The 15,272-nt window shown below is 36.6% G+C and overlaps 1 protein-coding gene across 3 annotated transcripts in view; it reads left to right on the forward strand.

Moving 5' to 3' along the window:
* Positions 1 to 15,272, forward strand: part of VPS50 (VPS50 subunit of EARP/GARPII complex) — a 141,254-nt gene that overhangs the window by 109,174 nt on the left and 16,808 nt on the right. For all 3 annotated transcript variants that reach the window (XR_004351529.1, XM_032643673.1, XM_032643674.1), the window contains 2 exons: positions 6,681 to 6,802; positions 14,849 to 14,929. Coding sequence is in view for 2 of the 3 variants with exons in the window: in XM_032643673.1 (XP_032499564.1) it covers positions 6,681 to 6,802; positions 14,849 to 14,929 (203 nt within the window). In the remaining variant the exon portion in view is untranslated. The remainder of the gene's footprint in view (positions 1 to 6,680; positions 6,803 to 14,848; positions 14,930 to 15,272) is intronic.

Raw genomic sequence — 15,272 nt, forward strand, 5'->3', positions numbered from 1 at the left:
GTGTGATAGGTCTGAGGGGCAGAAAATAGGTTGCCGAAACCCATGTTTGTAAAACCTACAGACCTTACAACAAAATTATTACTTTAGCAGCTGGAAAAAATACACACCAGCACATGCACAGGACTTAACATTAAACCAGAATATGTACATAAGGGATATTTAGTCATACTGTGGCTGAGTTGCAGTGTATATGATGAACACAGAAGTAGGAGGGACGAAATCTCCTTCATTGGTACATTCTTTTAGGTGGGGCATTGATATTTTTATTTTATCATGGAGTGTTTTAAATTGAAAAAGTAATGCATGAAAATGGTTAAAAATTAAAATACCCTGAGGTATAAACAAAACTCCTGACCTCCAAGTCTCCTTCCTCATTTATAGCATTTCCAGTTTGCCTTTATGTGCTCTTTATACCCATTGATGATCTCTCAACTTAGTGCACTGTAGTAAGGATAACGAACATCCTTCCAGCTCAGATTCTGTTCTTGCTTTTGCCCCATCAGATTGTCAGCTCCTACATGAGGAGAGAGTTTGTCATCTTTGCAGCATATAGAGCACCCAGTCAAGTGCTTTTCGCTTTTGTAGATGCTCAATATACACTGGATGACAAAACTTAATTTGTAAAATCTGAGTGTTAGAGAAACACTTTTTGCTCCTCTCTTGTAATAATCCACAACGGAAGGAGCCTCTCACCCCCACCCCCGACCCATGCACGTGTGTGTACACACACACACTTCCAGCACTTCTTTTTACCCTGTGTTCGCTCCTCTGCATAGGGGTTGTGGCTCACTGACTGAATTCCCCTGGGCCGCCTTTCCTGTGGTAATCACGCTCCTCTCTCTGCGTTTCCTACGATGAGCTAGTAAATCAGGCCCCGTCTTGTTCCTCTTGGTTATAGTCCTTGTCCATCTATGCTGCTACTTGCTTGGTTTCTTTGCCAGTCCCTCTGTGTCTCTTTCCCTTGAGTATAAGGACTCATGGTCTAGGTTTAGGGTGAGAGAGGGGTTTTTTTTAATTGAAGTACAGTTGATTTACAATGTTTCAGGTGTAAAGCAAAGTGATTTAGTTATATATAGATATATACACACATACATATATACATACATATATATGTATATATTTCTTTTTCAAATTCTTTTCCATTATAGGTTATTACAAGGTATTGAATATAGTTCCCTGTGCTGTACAGTAGGTCCTTGTTATTTATTTTATATATAGTAGTTTGTAACCCCAAATTCCTAATTATCCCTCCCCCGCTTTTGGTAACCATAAGTTCATTTTCTATGTCTGTGAGTCTATTTCTGTTTTGTAAGTAAGTTCATTTGTATCAGTTTTTTGGATTCCACATATAAGTGATATCGTGTGATATTTGTCTTTCTCTGACTTTGCTTAGTATGATAATCTCTAGGTCCATCCATGTTGCTGCAAAGGATGAGAGTTTAAACAGTGCTTCCCCTGTGAAGCTTTTCCTCATCTCTAGATTAGGCTAGATTCCCTTCACGTAACATCCTGTACATACTTCTCCCTTTTTGCATTCATCATAAGTATATTTATTTTAAAATAATAGCAGGGGTAGCTAAGACTTCTTGCTCTTTTATTATGTGCTATGTAAACACTTCACATGAATTTTCTCATGAATTCTTCATAGTACCCTTTTTACAAACTAAATTGAAGCTCAGAGATAAATAACTTGCCTTATGTCTGTCACACAGCTGGTAAGTGGCAGAACCAGGTTGTCTGATCTTAGAGCCAGTACATTCTTAACTTTCATGCTTCACAGCCAGTGGAGGACATCTGGAGCATTAATCCCTGGACAGAGTTCAGCAAGGTTATAATATAGGTTGGAGGCAGGAGGAGAACTTCTCGCAGTTTGTAATTTGGGAAGAGACATCTTTTGTGGTTATCTGGACTGTGTATTGGGTAACCTTCTTCCGTGTTACCAGAGCATGCTGTGTCCACTGCTCTCTCTGTGCCCTCTACAGGGAACTCTGGAGAGGAAGAGAGAGGGTGGTATGCATCTGAACCGTATCTTGAGCCACTGACCACATTTTTCCAACTAGGCTGGCTAACTTTAGAACCATGCTTCTATGTTTTATCAAGGTAGCACCTCTCACAGCAACACATTAAATAGGAAAGAAGAACTTGCGCGAAAAGCAGGTGTCTCCCACCCACCCACTGCTCCCTACCAGGAGTGTGAAGGCAATCTCTTGGTTTGTTTCTGTTTGTCTGTCTTCTAGTTGTAATTGCCCAGAAAAGGGTGATAAGAAGGAAATGTTTTGAATCCTGTCAGTCTAAATATGTCTTTATTCTGCTCTTTCAGGGAGTGACAGTTTAGTTGGCTATAGAATTGCCGTTAAATATTACTTTTCCTCAGAAAGTTAAAACCTCTAATGTTCTATTCATTTTATTGTAGGTGAATTTCTTCTCTCTCTCTCTGAAACCTTTTAGTGTTTTTTCCCTTGATGTTTCAAAATTCTCTATTGATGTATCTATGTGTGAGTTCTTTTTCATTAAGTGTGTTGGGTAGTTCATGACCCTTTCAATCTGAAGGTTCATGTGCTCCTCAGCTGTGACTGATACTACTGTTTCTTTGAGGATTTCCACATCCCCATTTTCTTTAATCTCTTTCTTTGATTTCCCCTTACTCAAGTGTTTAGTCTCTTAGGTTGGCCCTTTATGTCTGTCATATTTTTCTAATATTTTTCTATATTCTTTTTGCTGTACCTTCTGGAAGACTTCCTTTTTCCCATTTCTTTAATTTTTTATTTAAAAAATCACATTTTTATTGACTTTAAATCTTTAAGAACCCTTTATAATCTGTGTTTTTTCCCGCCATATTCACCTTTTATAGGGTTTTATATAATTACTGTATTTCTCTTCCTTACCTTCAATTATTTTATTTTCTCTGGGACCAGCTTTTCTTTTTACGTTCAGTCTCTGAATTTTCCTCATGGGCCTGGTGATGTTTGATTATTCTTCCCTAAAATAGAAAGCCTATATAGCCATTGTGGGTGTTCTCTGCTGAGTAACTAGAATTGTGTTGGAGCTGGCTCTTTCTCCTTAGAATGAATCCTGACTAGGAACTTTATGTATAGAGTAGGGCAGGTCTGGGTGGATTTATTGGTAGCCTTTACATTATGGGGACAGATCCCTAAATTCCCAGAATGAGATAGAATTTAATCTGTGGTGCCAATATCCACACTAGAAACCTTAGCTTTTCTAATTTATTTTCTAAGTTTGCTCAATTTGAGGGGTGGGGGGGTTGTTAATTTCTTTTGAAGAGGAATCCTAGGGGGTTTTATTGTTTTTGTCTGTGGGAAAATTCTGGCAGCCTCTACAGTAGTCCCCCCTTATTTGTGGGGGATATGTTCCAAGGTATCCCCTGTGGATGCCTGAAACCACAGATAGTAGCAAACCCTATATATACTATGTCTTTTCTTATACATACATACCTATAATAAAGTCTAATTTATAAATTAGGCACAGGAAGAAATTAACAACAAAAACTAATAATAAAAATAGAAAAATTATAACAATATACTATAATAAAGTTATATAAATGTAGTCTCTCTCACAATATCTTATTGTACAGATTTAATGCCTTTGCCATTTTAGCTAAGCACTTATCGCTGTGGCTGTATCTTTTGCAGTGTGAGGTGTGACAACAGAACTAGCATGAATTTCTTTTTCCTTCTTCCAAATTTCACAGATAGAAGATTCATTCTTACCACAGATCTTAGCAACCTCACCATACGACTTTTTTTCTTTCTTTATTAAGTCATGAGCTTTCACCTTTTCACTTGAAAGAAGCACTTTACAACTTCTCTTTGGCATACCTGAATTGCCAGCATCACTACTCTTGCGTTTTGGGGCCATAATTAAATAAAATAAGGATTACCTGAACACAAGCACTGAGATACCACAACAGTTGATCTGATAACTGAGATGGCTACTAAGTGACTAATGGGCAGAATGTGCGGGACAAAGGGATGGCACCAGATGGCACGAGATTTCATCATGCTATTCAGAACAACACTTGATTTAAAACTTATGAATTGTTTATTTCTGGAATTTTCTATTTAATATTCTTGGACTGAGGTTGACCGTGGGTAACTGAAACTGCTAATAAGGGGTGGGGGGGCTACAGTAATAACTGCTGGGGAGGAACAGTAACTGGGGGCATGTGGACAGGTAGTTTGTCCCATATGTAGACCTTCAGTTAATCCGTCCTTTCTCCACCCTATTTCTTGCTCCTGTTCTCTTGCTGTAGCTGCTGCTTTAAGCAGTCACATCCTATCGGACAGCTTCCACCTTCTTTGTGGTTCTCTTTGCATTTTTCCATCAACTTGTTTCCATCTACTGTCTGTCATCTAGTACAGGGGTTGGGAAACTATAGCCTGCAGGCCAAATCAATCTGACTGCCTGTTTTTGTTAATAACGTTTTATTGGAATACAACCATGCTCATTTGTTCACATACTGTCTGTGGCTGCTTTTGTGCTCTGACAGCAGAATTGAGTAGTTGAAACAGAGACCAGCAGAGATGAGTATCTGCCACAGAGACTGAATGACATACAAAGCCTAAACTATCTAGTCTTTGGTCCTTTACAGGAAAGGTTTGCCAACCCCTGCTCTAGAAATGTTTTGAGATTTCTCATTTTCTGGTGATCATACCTACCTGCTGTTACCTTCTCACCCACTTCTCTTCATAGATGTTTTAATTCATTGTAAAATTCTCTTTTAGTTTAGTAAGTCTGAGGGGGTGCATAAGTTCCCTCAGGCCTCCAAAGGCCTACTCTGCCCTCTTGAACTGGAAAGGCAGAGTTCTCACTCTTCTACATTTGAATAGACTAGCAGCCTGCTTATCAATGGCTGCCTTCCACGTATGACCATTTAAGGTCATGGAAGGAGCTCTGTGAGAGAGCAGAGACTGTGTAGTTCCTTGTGTCTTAACACAATGCCAAGAACATAGTAAGCTTTCAAAGAGTGTTTGTTGAATGTATTGAATGAGTGAATGAATATAATTATGTATTTTTTTCAGAGCATTTGGGACCATCTAGTTATTTTTTCCTTCTGAATGCACATTTAAAACAGCTTTTACCTATTAAGAATTCATTTTTATATCCTTTCTTAAGATGAATTATATGAACAGTGGTTCATCTTATTAGGAATGGAGAGGAGCTTTTTATTCTGGATATGTATCAACCCCAAAGTTTGCATCCTTCCTCATTCTACTATTCACCTGTTCAAAATTTTCTTTTATGGATTAAAGTAATATAACATTTTTTCATTTTTTTCCTTTACAGTATCACATTATTTAATGTGTAAATAGTTACAGTTTAAATAGCTATGTTTGCAGTCAATGAAATATCTGCAGTGATCCAGAATGTTCTAGGAGCATACTATCAAATTTTTTTCAATTGAGATTTTTTTTAAATGTCTTGTTATGTGAAATAATTACAAAGAATGATTCTGAAACAAAAGACTTGTAAATAGGAATAAGAACAGAATCTAAATTGAATAGTTTTTACTTTACGATGTGTATGTCTTCCTGACCATCTATTATTTAGAATCATTTCTCATGTAAATTAAGACGGATGGACTGAGTTCTTAGATAATAAAGAAATGGTTTTGATAGTAGACATTTCCATTCGAGTAAATTTGTCACTTTTTCCTATTGCAGTTAATGTGTTTTCTCTTGAATCCTGGTGTCCTCAATAGTACCAATTTAAAATTTATAGCAGTTACATAAAATAGAGCCAGCACCTGAATTATTTGCTCATTTGGAAATAAAACAAATGGCCTGTTTTAATATCTTCTGCAGAAGAGCATTTTTTTATAGATATGCTTCTTTCCCAATTATTTCCTATAAAAAATAAACACAATTAGGGACTCATTATTGTTTATTATTTGATTCAGCCCATCTCCCATGCACCCTTCAAACACATTAGTAAGTTTATGAATGCAGGCATTTTGGTTTTTAAATTTTTTTCTGTAACTGTGTCATATGTTTAGAGGAAAAAGAGTGGAATATTGGCATCTTCCAAAGGAAGGAATGAGGAAGATATGTTCTTGGCACTTTGCGAGTATTGAGCTCTTGAGTGATGTAGTGATAAAGAAATGTTCTTAGCCTCTGATGCTAGATTTCACAGGGCTAGGATTCAGGGGAATGGGAAGTGTCTTCCACGTGTCCTTTTTCTTGTTGTTTTTTTACTTTTGCTATGTGTGTATAAGCTTATGAAGAGACCCCACTCTTCCTCAAGTACATTGTCTTTTGTTTTATTACACCTAAACATTTTTGAAGACATTGTTAGAAATGGAATCTCCAAGAAATGAGGAACTGTGTTGTTTGTACAGTGTCATTGTAGAAGAGTTAGTTTAAGAGTTCCATAAATATAAGACAAACAGTAAAATATAATGATATGAAAAATCTTCGTAGGTATTTTTTTATATCAGTGCCATCCAGTACTACTTTCCAAGATGGTATAACTGTTCTGTATCAGTGCTGTCCAGTACAGTAGCCACTAGCTACAAGTGACTGTTGAGTACTTGAGGCATGGCTGGTGTGACTGAGGAATGTAATATTTCATTAAAAAAATATTTTGGTAAAGTAATTTTATGGTTTCTTAATAATTATAGACTAACAGATTTTAATTTTCTATTTAATTTTTTTTCTTTTCAGGTAAATATATGCAGATGATGAACATTCTTAAACCAATTGCTTTTGATGTTATCCATTTCATGTCTCAGCTATTTGATTATTACTTGTATGCAATATATACCTTTTTTGGTCGGAATGATTCAGTAAGTCAACCTTTTGGGGGAGGAGTCTGTTTCTTTTAAAATTTATTTGTTTTTGTAAATGTAAAATTCATTCTCTCTGTATAAAATACATAAATAACATTACTTTGAAAAGTATCCATAAAAAATCCAACATATTATTGATATTAGCTTTTTGTGTGCCCCACCACCTTATTTAAAATACATTAATTTTAAGCTTTGATATGATAAACATATTGTATATTATTCAAATTTTTGACAGAAAAAGTACAGCATTAGTTTATAACCTTGACATATTTTGGTGATGAAAAATGTGCAGGTTGCCTTGTTTAAATCTGGCCCAGTGTGTAATTATTACACAGTAAATGAGACATTTTAAATATTGGCTAACAATCTTAGCAGGCACTACTACATTCAGAAGATAACGGCAAATATTTATTTAAAATAATTGAAAATCTTTGAACTGAACCTGCCACAGAATTAATTTTCCTGCACCTCCTTTTTGTGTTTCCAAAGCTCTTGTTGTTTACCTTTTTCTACTCCTAAGGAGAACAGCACAGTATTAAGCAGGTAACTGATCTGATACTTGGGAATTATTATGTAGTTCACCTACATGTTTGACAGTTTTTCGTATAAAAGTATACTCATAATACTAACTTTTCACATACTATATTTTGTACCTTTTCAAAAACTTGTGAATTTTAATGGATAACTACATTCATCATATAAATGTTCATAGTCTTGCTGTGATTACAGGTATATCAAAGACATGATCTTTTAATATGGGATCTGAATTTCCTATGTTCTTAACTCTGCAAAATTAGAAAGAATACTAATATAATCAGAAACTAAGTTGCTGCAGAATTTATGTTGCTTTAAAATATGTACTAATCCATCACTCTCAATAAATAAATATTAACGAAGAAAGACATTCTGGAGTTTTAGCCAATTGTCAGAATCGTTTAGTCTTCTACATGAGCTTTTTACTCTGTCTTCTTGGACTGTGCCTCTAGACCAGTGCGGTCTAAGAGAAGTTTTGCAGTAATGGAAATATTCTATATTTGTACTGTCCAATATGGTAGCCATAAGCCATAAGTGACTTTTGAGCACTTGAAACGTGACTGGTATGATTGGGGACTGAATTTTCAATTGTACTTGATTTTAGTTAGTTTATCTTGAAATATAAATAGCCACACATGACTTGTGACTATCATATTAGTTAAAACAGTTCTGAACCACAGTTTTGATAAGATGTGTTCAAGTAGAGTCCTTCAGAAACTTTTGGAACTGAGTGCTTTTGGATGTGACTTTCTAGCTGATTAGATACTGGCACAGATTTGTTTACAGTGGGGTTCACTAGAAGCTGATGAAAGCAAAGTGCAGGTAGGTGCTCACTGTAAAGTATGCTGCATATTTTATTTAAAATCTGTCATGTTTTAAAGAAAACATTAGTCTGATATTTTATATTAAAAGCATTTTTAATCCTGTAAGACTCAGTAAAAGCCATTTCACTGTATTCAAACAATATTGTTAATTATAAGGGTTTCTTTCTATATGGATGTTCACCCATATGCTGTATTAGAAACAGTGTGTATTCTATGAACCAGAACAAAATGTGCATATGAGCGAGTTTGTATGAGTGAATACTGCATTTACTCTACCTCTTACTTGCACTTTTTAACATGGCTACTCCTGCTTCCTTCCCAGAAGAGAGAGAATTGTATGAGTGAATTTAAATGGTTGCTGCTCATGGAAGAATAAGCATCTCATTGTGTCCTGGGGGTTCTAGAAAGTCATTGTCTGGGAGGGGGGACACAGTGTATGCGTTAGGTTAAGGGACTTTTTTTTCTGTTCATACTAATTACTCCTGAAGCTCCTGCTCTTCACTGAACTGGTTATAGCCTACTACATCATGTTGTAGTATATATCGAATCCATTTGATTCTATTATAATAATGGTACTCATAGTATTGCTTTGTCTTGCCTTGCCTCAAGCCTTCTGATGTTCAACTCTTGAGTTATGTTTTCTTTGGTCCTTCCTGTTCATTCTTTTGTGAAGGCCATTCTGTAGCTTACTTTAATGCAGTAGTAAGCACATAGTAGATTCTTAGGAGATATGGATTGATATCCTAATTATTTCTTTTTTAATAATTTTATTTATTTATTTGGCTGCGTTGAGTCTTTGTTGCTGCACGCGGGCTTTCTCTAGTTGTGGCAAGCAGGGGATAGTCTTCGTTGCGGTGCGCAGGTTTCTCATTGCGGTGGCTTCTCTTGTTGTGGAGCATGGGCTCTAGGCACACGGGCTTCCGTAGTTGCAGCATGTGGGCTCAGTAGTTTTGGCACTCGGGCCCTAGAGCTCGTGGTCTTCCGTAGTTGCGGCGCGTGGGCTCAGTAGTTGCAGCAAGCGGGCTTCCATTGCAGTGGCTTCTCTTGTTGTGGAGTACGGGCTCTAGGTGTGCAGGCTTCAGTAGTTGTGGCACGTTGGCTCAGTAGTTGTGGCTCTTGGGCTCTAGAGCGCAGGCTCAGTAGTTGTGGCGCACGGGCTTAGTTGCTCTGTGGCATGTGGGATCTTTCCGGACCAGGGCTTGAACCCATGTCCCCTGCGTTGGCAGATTCTTAACCACTGCACCACCAGGGAAGTCCTATATCCTAATTATTTCTTATCCAAGTAAATCTTATGAGGGTTATTACTTGACAACGGTTTGTGAGCCTCATTTAAAGTTAACTTTCATTAATGGAACTGTTTTTTTGTAGAGAGTCTGATTCAAAATCTAAACTTTTAAGGATGAATTAACTTCCATTTCTGGGTATGAGGGACTGAGACCTTGTTAGATGATATTTCTTGCAGAAAACAATTATAAAACCTGGATGTTTTATAAAACAAAAGGCTGGAGAGTGAACAGAAGCATAGACTCTGGTGGGATTTCACGCTAGTGGTTGGGGAAGGGGAAACTATAAAAAGAAATTCTGGGCTTCCCTGGTGGCGCAGTGGTTGAGAGTCTGCCTGCCAATGCAGGGGCCACAGGTTCGAGCCCTGGTCTGGGAAGATCCCACATGCCGCCGAGCAACTAAGCCCATGCACCACAACTACTGAGCCCTCGTGCCACAACTACTGAAGCACGTGCTCTGAGAGCCTGTGCTCTGCAACAAGGGAAGCCACCACAATGAGAAGCCCATGCACCGCAACGAAGAATAGCCCCCTCTCGCCTCAACTAGAGAAAGCCCAGGCAGAGCAATGAAGACCCAACACAGACAAAAATAAATAAATAAATTAATTAATTAATTAATTAAAAAAAAAATTCCATCTCCGTGGCCTTTAGCCCAGGACTAAGTGCAGTCCCTGAGGCACATAACTGGAGACACGCATAAGGAAACCTATAGTCTTTATGGATTGGGGGATCAGAAAAGTGAAGCCAGGAAACGGGGAACACTGAAAAGAGTAGGGAGAAGTTCAGACGGGAAAGAGTCAGAGGAGGGATCCCCAATTTCTATCTACCCACATCTCTGACTAACCCATGAACCATGTTTGTGTGGAACAGACTGCAGCCAGTCAAAGAAAAGAGATCTGAATAGAGACTGAAGCTGCTACACAAGAGATAGTTTATAGTTGAAGCCTGGCCAAGAAAATTGCATACTGAAAACAAAGGAAACAATACTTATTGGAGAAAAGTAACAGAATCCAAAATCTCTAGAATCGAATGGATGATGCAATCCAATGTTACCTAAATACATAGAGCTAAAAGAGAGGAATACATCCTTCAGTAAAAAGAAAATCAATATAGTCTGAACTCAAGATGTTGGAACTAAGGGATAAAGATTTTAAATGGACCATTTTAACTATCTTCAATAAAGTAAAACAAAACATGTTTTAAATGCATGAACAGCTCAGTAGAGAAATAAGAAGTTCTAGTAGAAACAGTAGGAAGAAAACCAAAGAGAAATCCTAGAACTGAAAATTCAGTTCCAGCAATTAAAAAAAATTACTGAATGTACTTAGCCAAATGGACATGACAGAGGAAAGAATTTGTGAACCTGAAAATAGATCAATAGAAATTATTCAAAATGAAGAACATAGAGAAAAAATGATTGAAAAACAAAGATGATCAAAACCTTAGGGACGTGCTAAGTTATATCACATGGTCAAACATACATTTAATTGGAATACCAGGTGGAGATGAGAGAGGGAATGAGGTAGAAAAAACTTTTGAAGAAACACTGTCCAAAAATTTGCAGATACAAGATGCTAAATGAACAGCAAACAGAATAAACACAAAGAAAAGTCTAGTGGGGTACCTCATGAGGAAATTGTCTCTTGAAAACTTTAATAGACTTATGACATAAAAGGGACCAATGATCTGATTAACAGCTGACTTCTCACGAGAAACTGTGGAGACTAGAAGAGAGTTAAACAACACCTTTCAGACACCGAAAGAAAATAAAAAATGTCTGTCCAGAATTTTATAGCCACCAAAAATACTATTCAAGCATGAATATGAAATTAAAACATTTTCAGATAAAAAGAAAAAAAAGCACTAAGAGAAGTTGTCATCAACAGACATGTAATACAAGAAATGTTGTAGGAAGTTTTCCAGAGTGAAGGAAAATGATACCAGATGAAAACATCAATCCTCAGAAAGTATGAAAGCATTGGTAATAGAAACTACTTGGGGAAATGCAAAAGGTTGTTGTTGTTGTTGTTTTTCTTTTTCCACTTAATTTCTTTTTAAACCATATAGCTGTTTAAACCTGAAAGTATAACATTCTTTTCTGGAGTTCATAATATATGTAAATGTATTACGTATAACAACTATACCATGGTATGTGGAGGGATGTGGACCTATAAGATGGCAAGATTTCTATATATTATGTAAAACAGTACATTGTTAACAGTAAATGGACTGTGAAATATCGAGAATGTATAGAAGAATAATGAAAAATAATACAAAGCACTTTAACTTTTGCCTACAGGAAAATTAAAGTAGGATTCTAATAAAAGAAAAAATCATATAATTAGAAAAAGCAGGAAAGGAGGAACCAAGGAACAAAAAAGAAAACAGGTAATGGTAGATGTAAACCCAGCCACAGTAAATGTTCCTGGACTAAATACTCATATTAAAAGGTAGAGATTGTCAGAGTGGATTAAAAACAAAGCCCATGCTTAATAACAAAAAACATAGATTGAAAGCAAATGGATTGAAAAGATATGCCATGCAAACAGTAAGCATAAGGTGACTGCAGTGGCTATAATATGAGATAAAATAAGTTTGAAAACAATGTATTACCAGAGATAGAGGGATTTCTAATGATGTAAGGATCAGTTCATTTGGAAGACATAATGATCATAAATGCATATGTGCCTAGTAACAGAGCTTCAAAACAGATGAAGCAATAATTGACAGAATTCAAGAGGAAATGAAAAAATTCAATGACAACTGGAGATTTTAACACTAGAGTAACTAATAGAACAAGTTAGATAGAAAATCAGCAAGTACACAGGAGATTGGAACAACTCTTTGAACCATTTTGACTTAATTGATATTTGTAGGACAACATACCTAACAATGACAGGATATATATTCAAGTGCAGATGGTACATTTATCAGGAGAGACCATATGTTCTGGGCCATTAAACATGTTGTAATGAGTTTAAAACATTGAAATCATACAGAATATATTTTCAATGAAATTATATTGGAAACCAATATCTATAAAATAGGAAAACCTAAGTGTTTGGAGATTAAACAACACACATCTAAATAAAGATTGGGTTAATGAAGAAACCACAAAAGAAGGAAGTCAATTACAAAAAAAAAAAAAAAATTGACCTCCAGCACAATGTAAAATAAAAGTGGTGAGAGTTGCCAACAAATACATGAAAGAGTGCTCAACATCACTAATCATTTAGTGATTGCACTGTTGGTGGGAATGTAAATTGATACAGCCACTATGGAGAACAGTATGGAGGTTCCTTAAAAAACTAAAAATAGAACTACCATAGGACCCAGCAATCCCACTACTGAGCATATACCCGGAGAAAACTATAATTCAAAAAGAGTCATGTACCACAATGTTCACTGCAGCTCTGTTTACAATAGCCAGGACATGGAAGCAACCTAAGTGTCCATCAACAGATGAATGGATAAAGAAGATGTGGCACATATATACAATGGAATATTACTCAGACATAAAAAGGATCAAAATTGAGTTATTTGTAGTGAGGTGGATGGACCTAGAGTCTGTCATACGGAGTGAAGTAAGTCAGAAAGTGAAAAACAAATACCATATGCTAACACATATATATGGAATCTAAAAAAAAAAAAAAGGTTCCGAAGAACCTAGAGGCAGATCAGGAATAAAGACGCAGACATGGAGAATGGACTTGAGGACATGGGGAGGGGGAAGGGTAAGCTGGGACAAAGTGAGAGAGTGGCATGGACTTTAATGTACTACCAAACGTAAGATAGATAGCTAGTGGGAAGGAGCCGCATAGCACAGGGAGGTCAGCTTAGTACTTTGTGACCACCTAGAGGGGTGGGATAGGGAGGGTGGGAGGGAGACGCAAGAGGGAGGAGATACGGGGATATATGTATATGTATATCTGATTCACTTTGTTATGCAGCAGAAACTAACACACCATTGTAAAGCAATTATACTCCAACAGAGATGTTATAAAAAAAATGATTTGAAATCAAAGGTTTTACCTCTCAAGAAAAAGTGGTGAGAGTTGACATCCTCATCTTGTTCCCTCCACTTTCATCTATCCTGGATAGGAAGCCTTTACCCTTTCACCATTGAGTGTGATGCTAGCTATTTTATAGATGCCTGTAGTCATGTTGAAGAAACTCTCCTCTGTTACTGAATTTTTCTAAATTTTTATCATGAAAGGATAAATTTAGTCAAATGGCTTTTTCTGAATCTATTTAAACAATCTTAACTTTCTTTCCTAAAGAAATATATTAATATGGTGAAATACACTGGTTAACTTCAAAGTAGGATTTTTGGCTGTTAAACTAGTCTTGCATTCCCAAGACAAATACCACTTGGTCATGAATCAGTTTGCTAATATTTTAAGGATTTAAAAAAATTGTGTCCATAAAGTTTAGGAGTCTGTAGTTATGTTTTCTGTGGTATCTATCTTTCTTTTTTTTGTGGTACATGGGCCTCTCACTGTTGTGGCCTCTCCTGTTGCGGAGCACAGGCTCCGGACGCGCAGGCTCAGCGGCCATGTCTCACGGGCCCAGCTGCTCCGCGGCATGGGGGATCTTCCTGGACCAGGGCACAAACCCGCGTCCCCTGCATCGGCAGGTGGACCGTCAACCACTGCGCCACTAGGGAAGCCCTCTGTGGTATCTTTGTTTGGTTTAGGAATCAGAGTAATAGTAGTAAAACAATAAAACAATTGGGAAACATTCTCTTTTCTTCTACTTTCTGAGAGTCTATGTAGGACTAGTCCTTTTTGAAGGTTTTTATTAAATGAAATTTAATAAGAGCTGCTAAAGTTTTCTATTTCTTCTTAGGTCAATTTTTATAATAGCTTGTCAAGGAATTTGTCTGTTTCATCTGGTTTGGTAAATTTATTGTCATAAGATTATTCATAATATTCTCTTATTATCCTTCTGGTGTTTCAACATTAGATCTGTAGTGTTATCCATGCTCTCATTCTTGATATTGAAAGTATGTATCATCTCTGTTTTGTTTTTTCTGTATCAGTGTGGCCCTTCTTATCCTTGGGTTCTTTAAGTATCTAAAAATCTTAAGTTTTGCAATTAAAAACAATAACTTGTGGGAAATAAATTCTGGTGAACTCTCTCCTGATAAATCCATTAGATTGATAGATATTAGTGTGACCTGTAAATGAACATGTGTAAATAGCTCTCTTGTTCCTTTGAGGGTTAAGATTTGATTTCTGTCTTTGATGTTTTGGTATTTTTAAATGCAGTTTGGAAACCCTCTGAATGCTAAGTATCTGAGTGAAAACTCACCACATACTTACTTTTCACTGATTTGAAGTTACAACATTTGCAGGGTTATCTCCACAGCAATTTAACATGCCTCTCGTTTACTTTTTCAGTTGGAATCCACGGGACTAGGTCTTAGCAGTAGTAGACTAAGAACAACTCTAAACAGAATACAAGAAAGCCTCATTGATCTGGTAAGTAATCAATTCTTTTAGGTTATTTAAAATAGAAATTGGCGATCTAATCAACTACATGTAAGTGTATTCCTATATGTACATTGAGTTCCTGTGTCCCTAGAACATTAATGGCATGCAGTAAGTAAAATGGAGGTTTCTTATAGTCTGATGGAGAGAGAAAGCTGGTGTACACAAAAGAATATGATATTGGCTCTACATGCAGTACAAGTTCAAAGAGAAGAAAGGTTTATGTTCAAAATTACTGTCAGAGAATGACTGAAGGAGGAAGTGAGACTTATGCTAGACTTTGAAGAGTAGGCATGGGAGCAGTGGGGAAGAGGAGAAAGAACGGCATTCAATT

This window comes from Phocoena sinus, chromosome 9 (assembly GCF_008692025.1).
Source record: "Phocoena sinus isolate mPhoSin1 chromosome 9, mPhoSin1.pri, whole genome shotgun sequence".
NCBI classification, from domain to species: Eukaryota; Metazoa; Chordata; class Mammalia; order Artiodactyla; family Phocoenidae; genus Phocoena; species Phocoena sinus.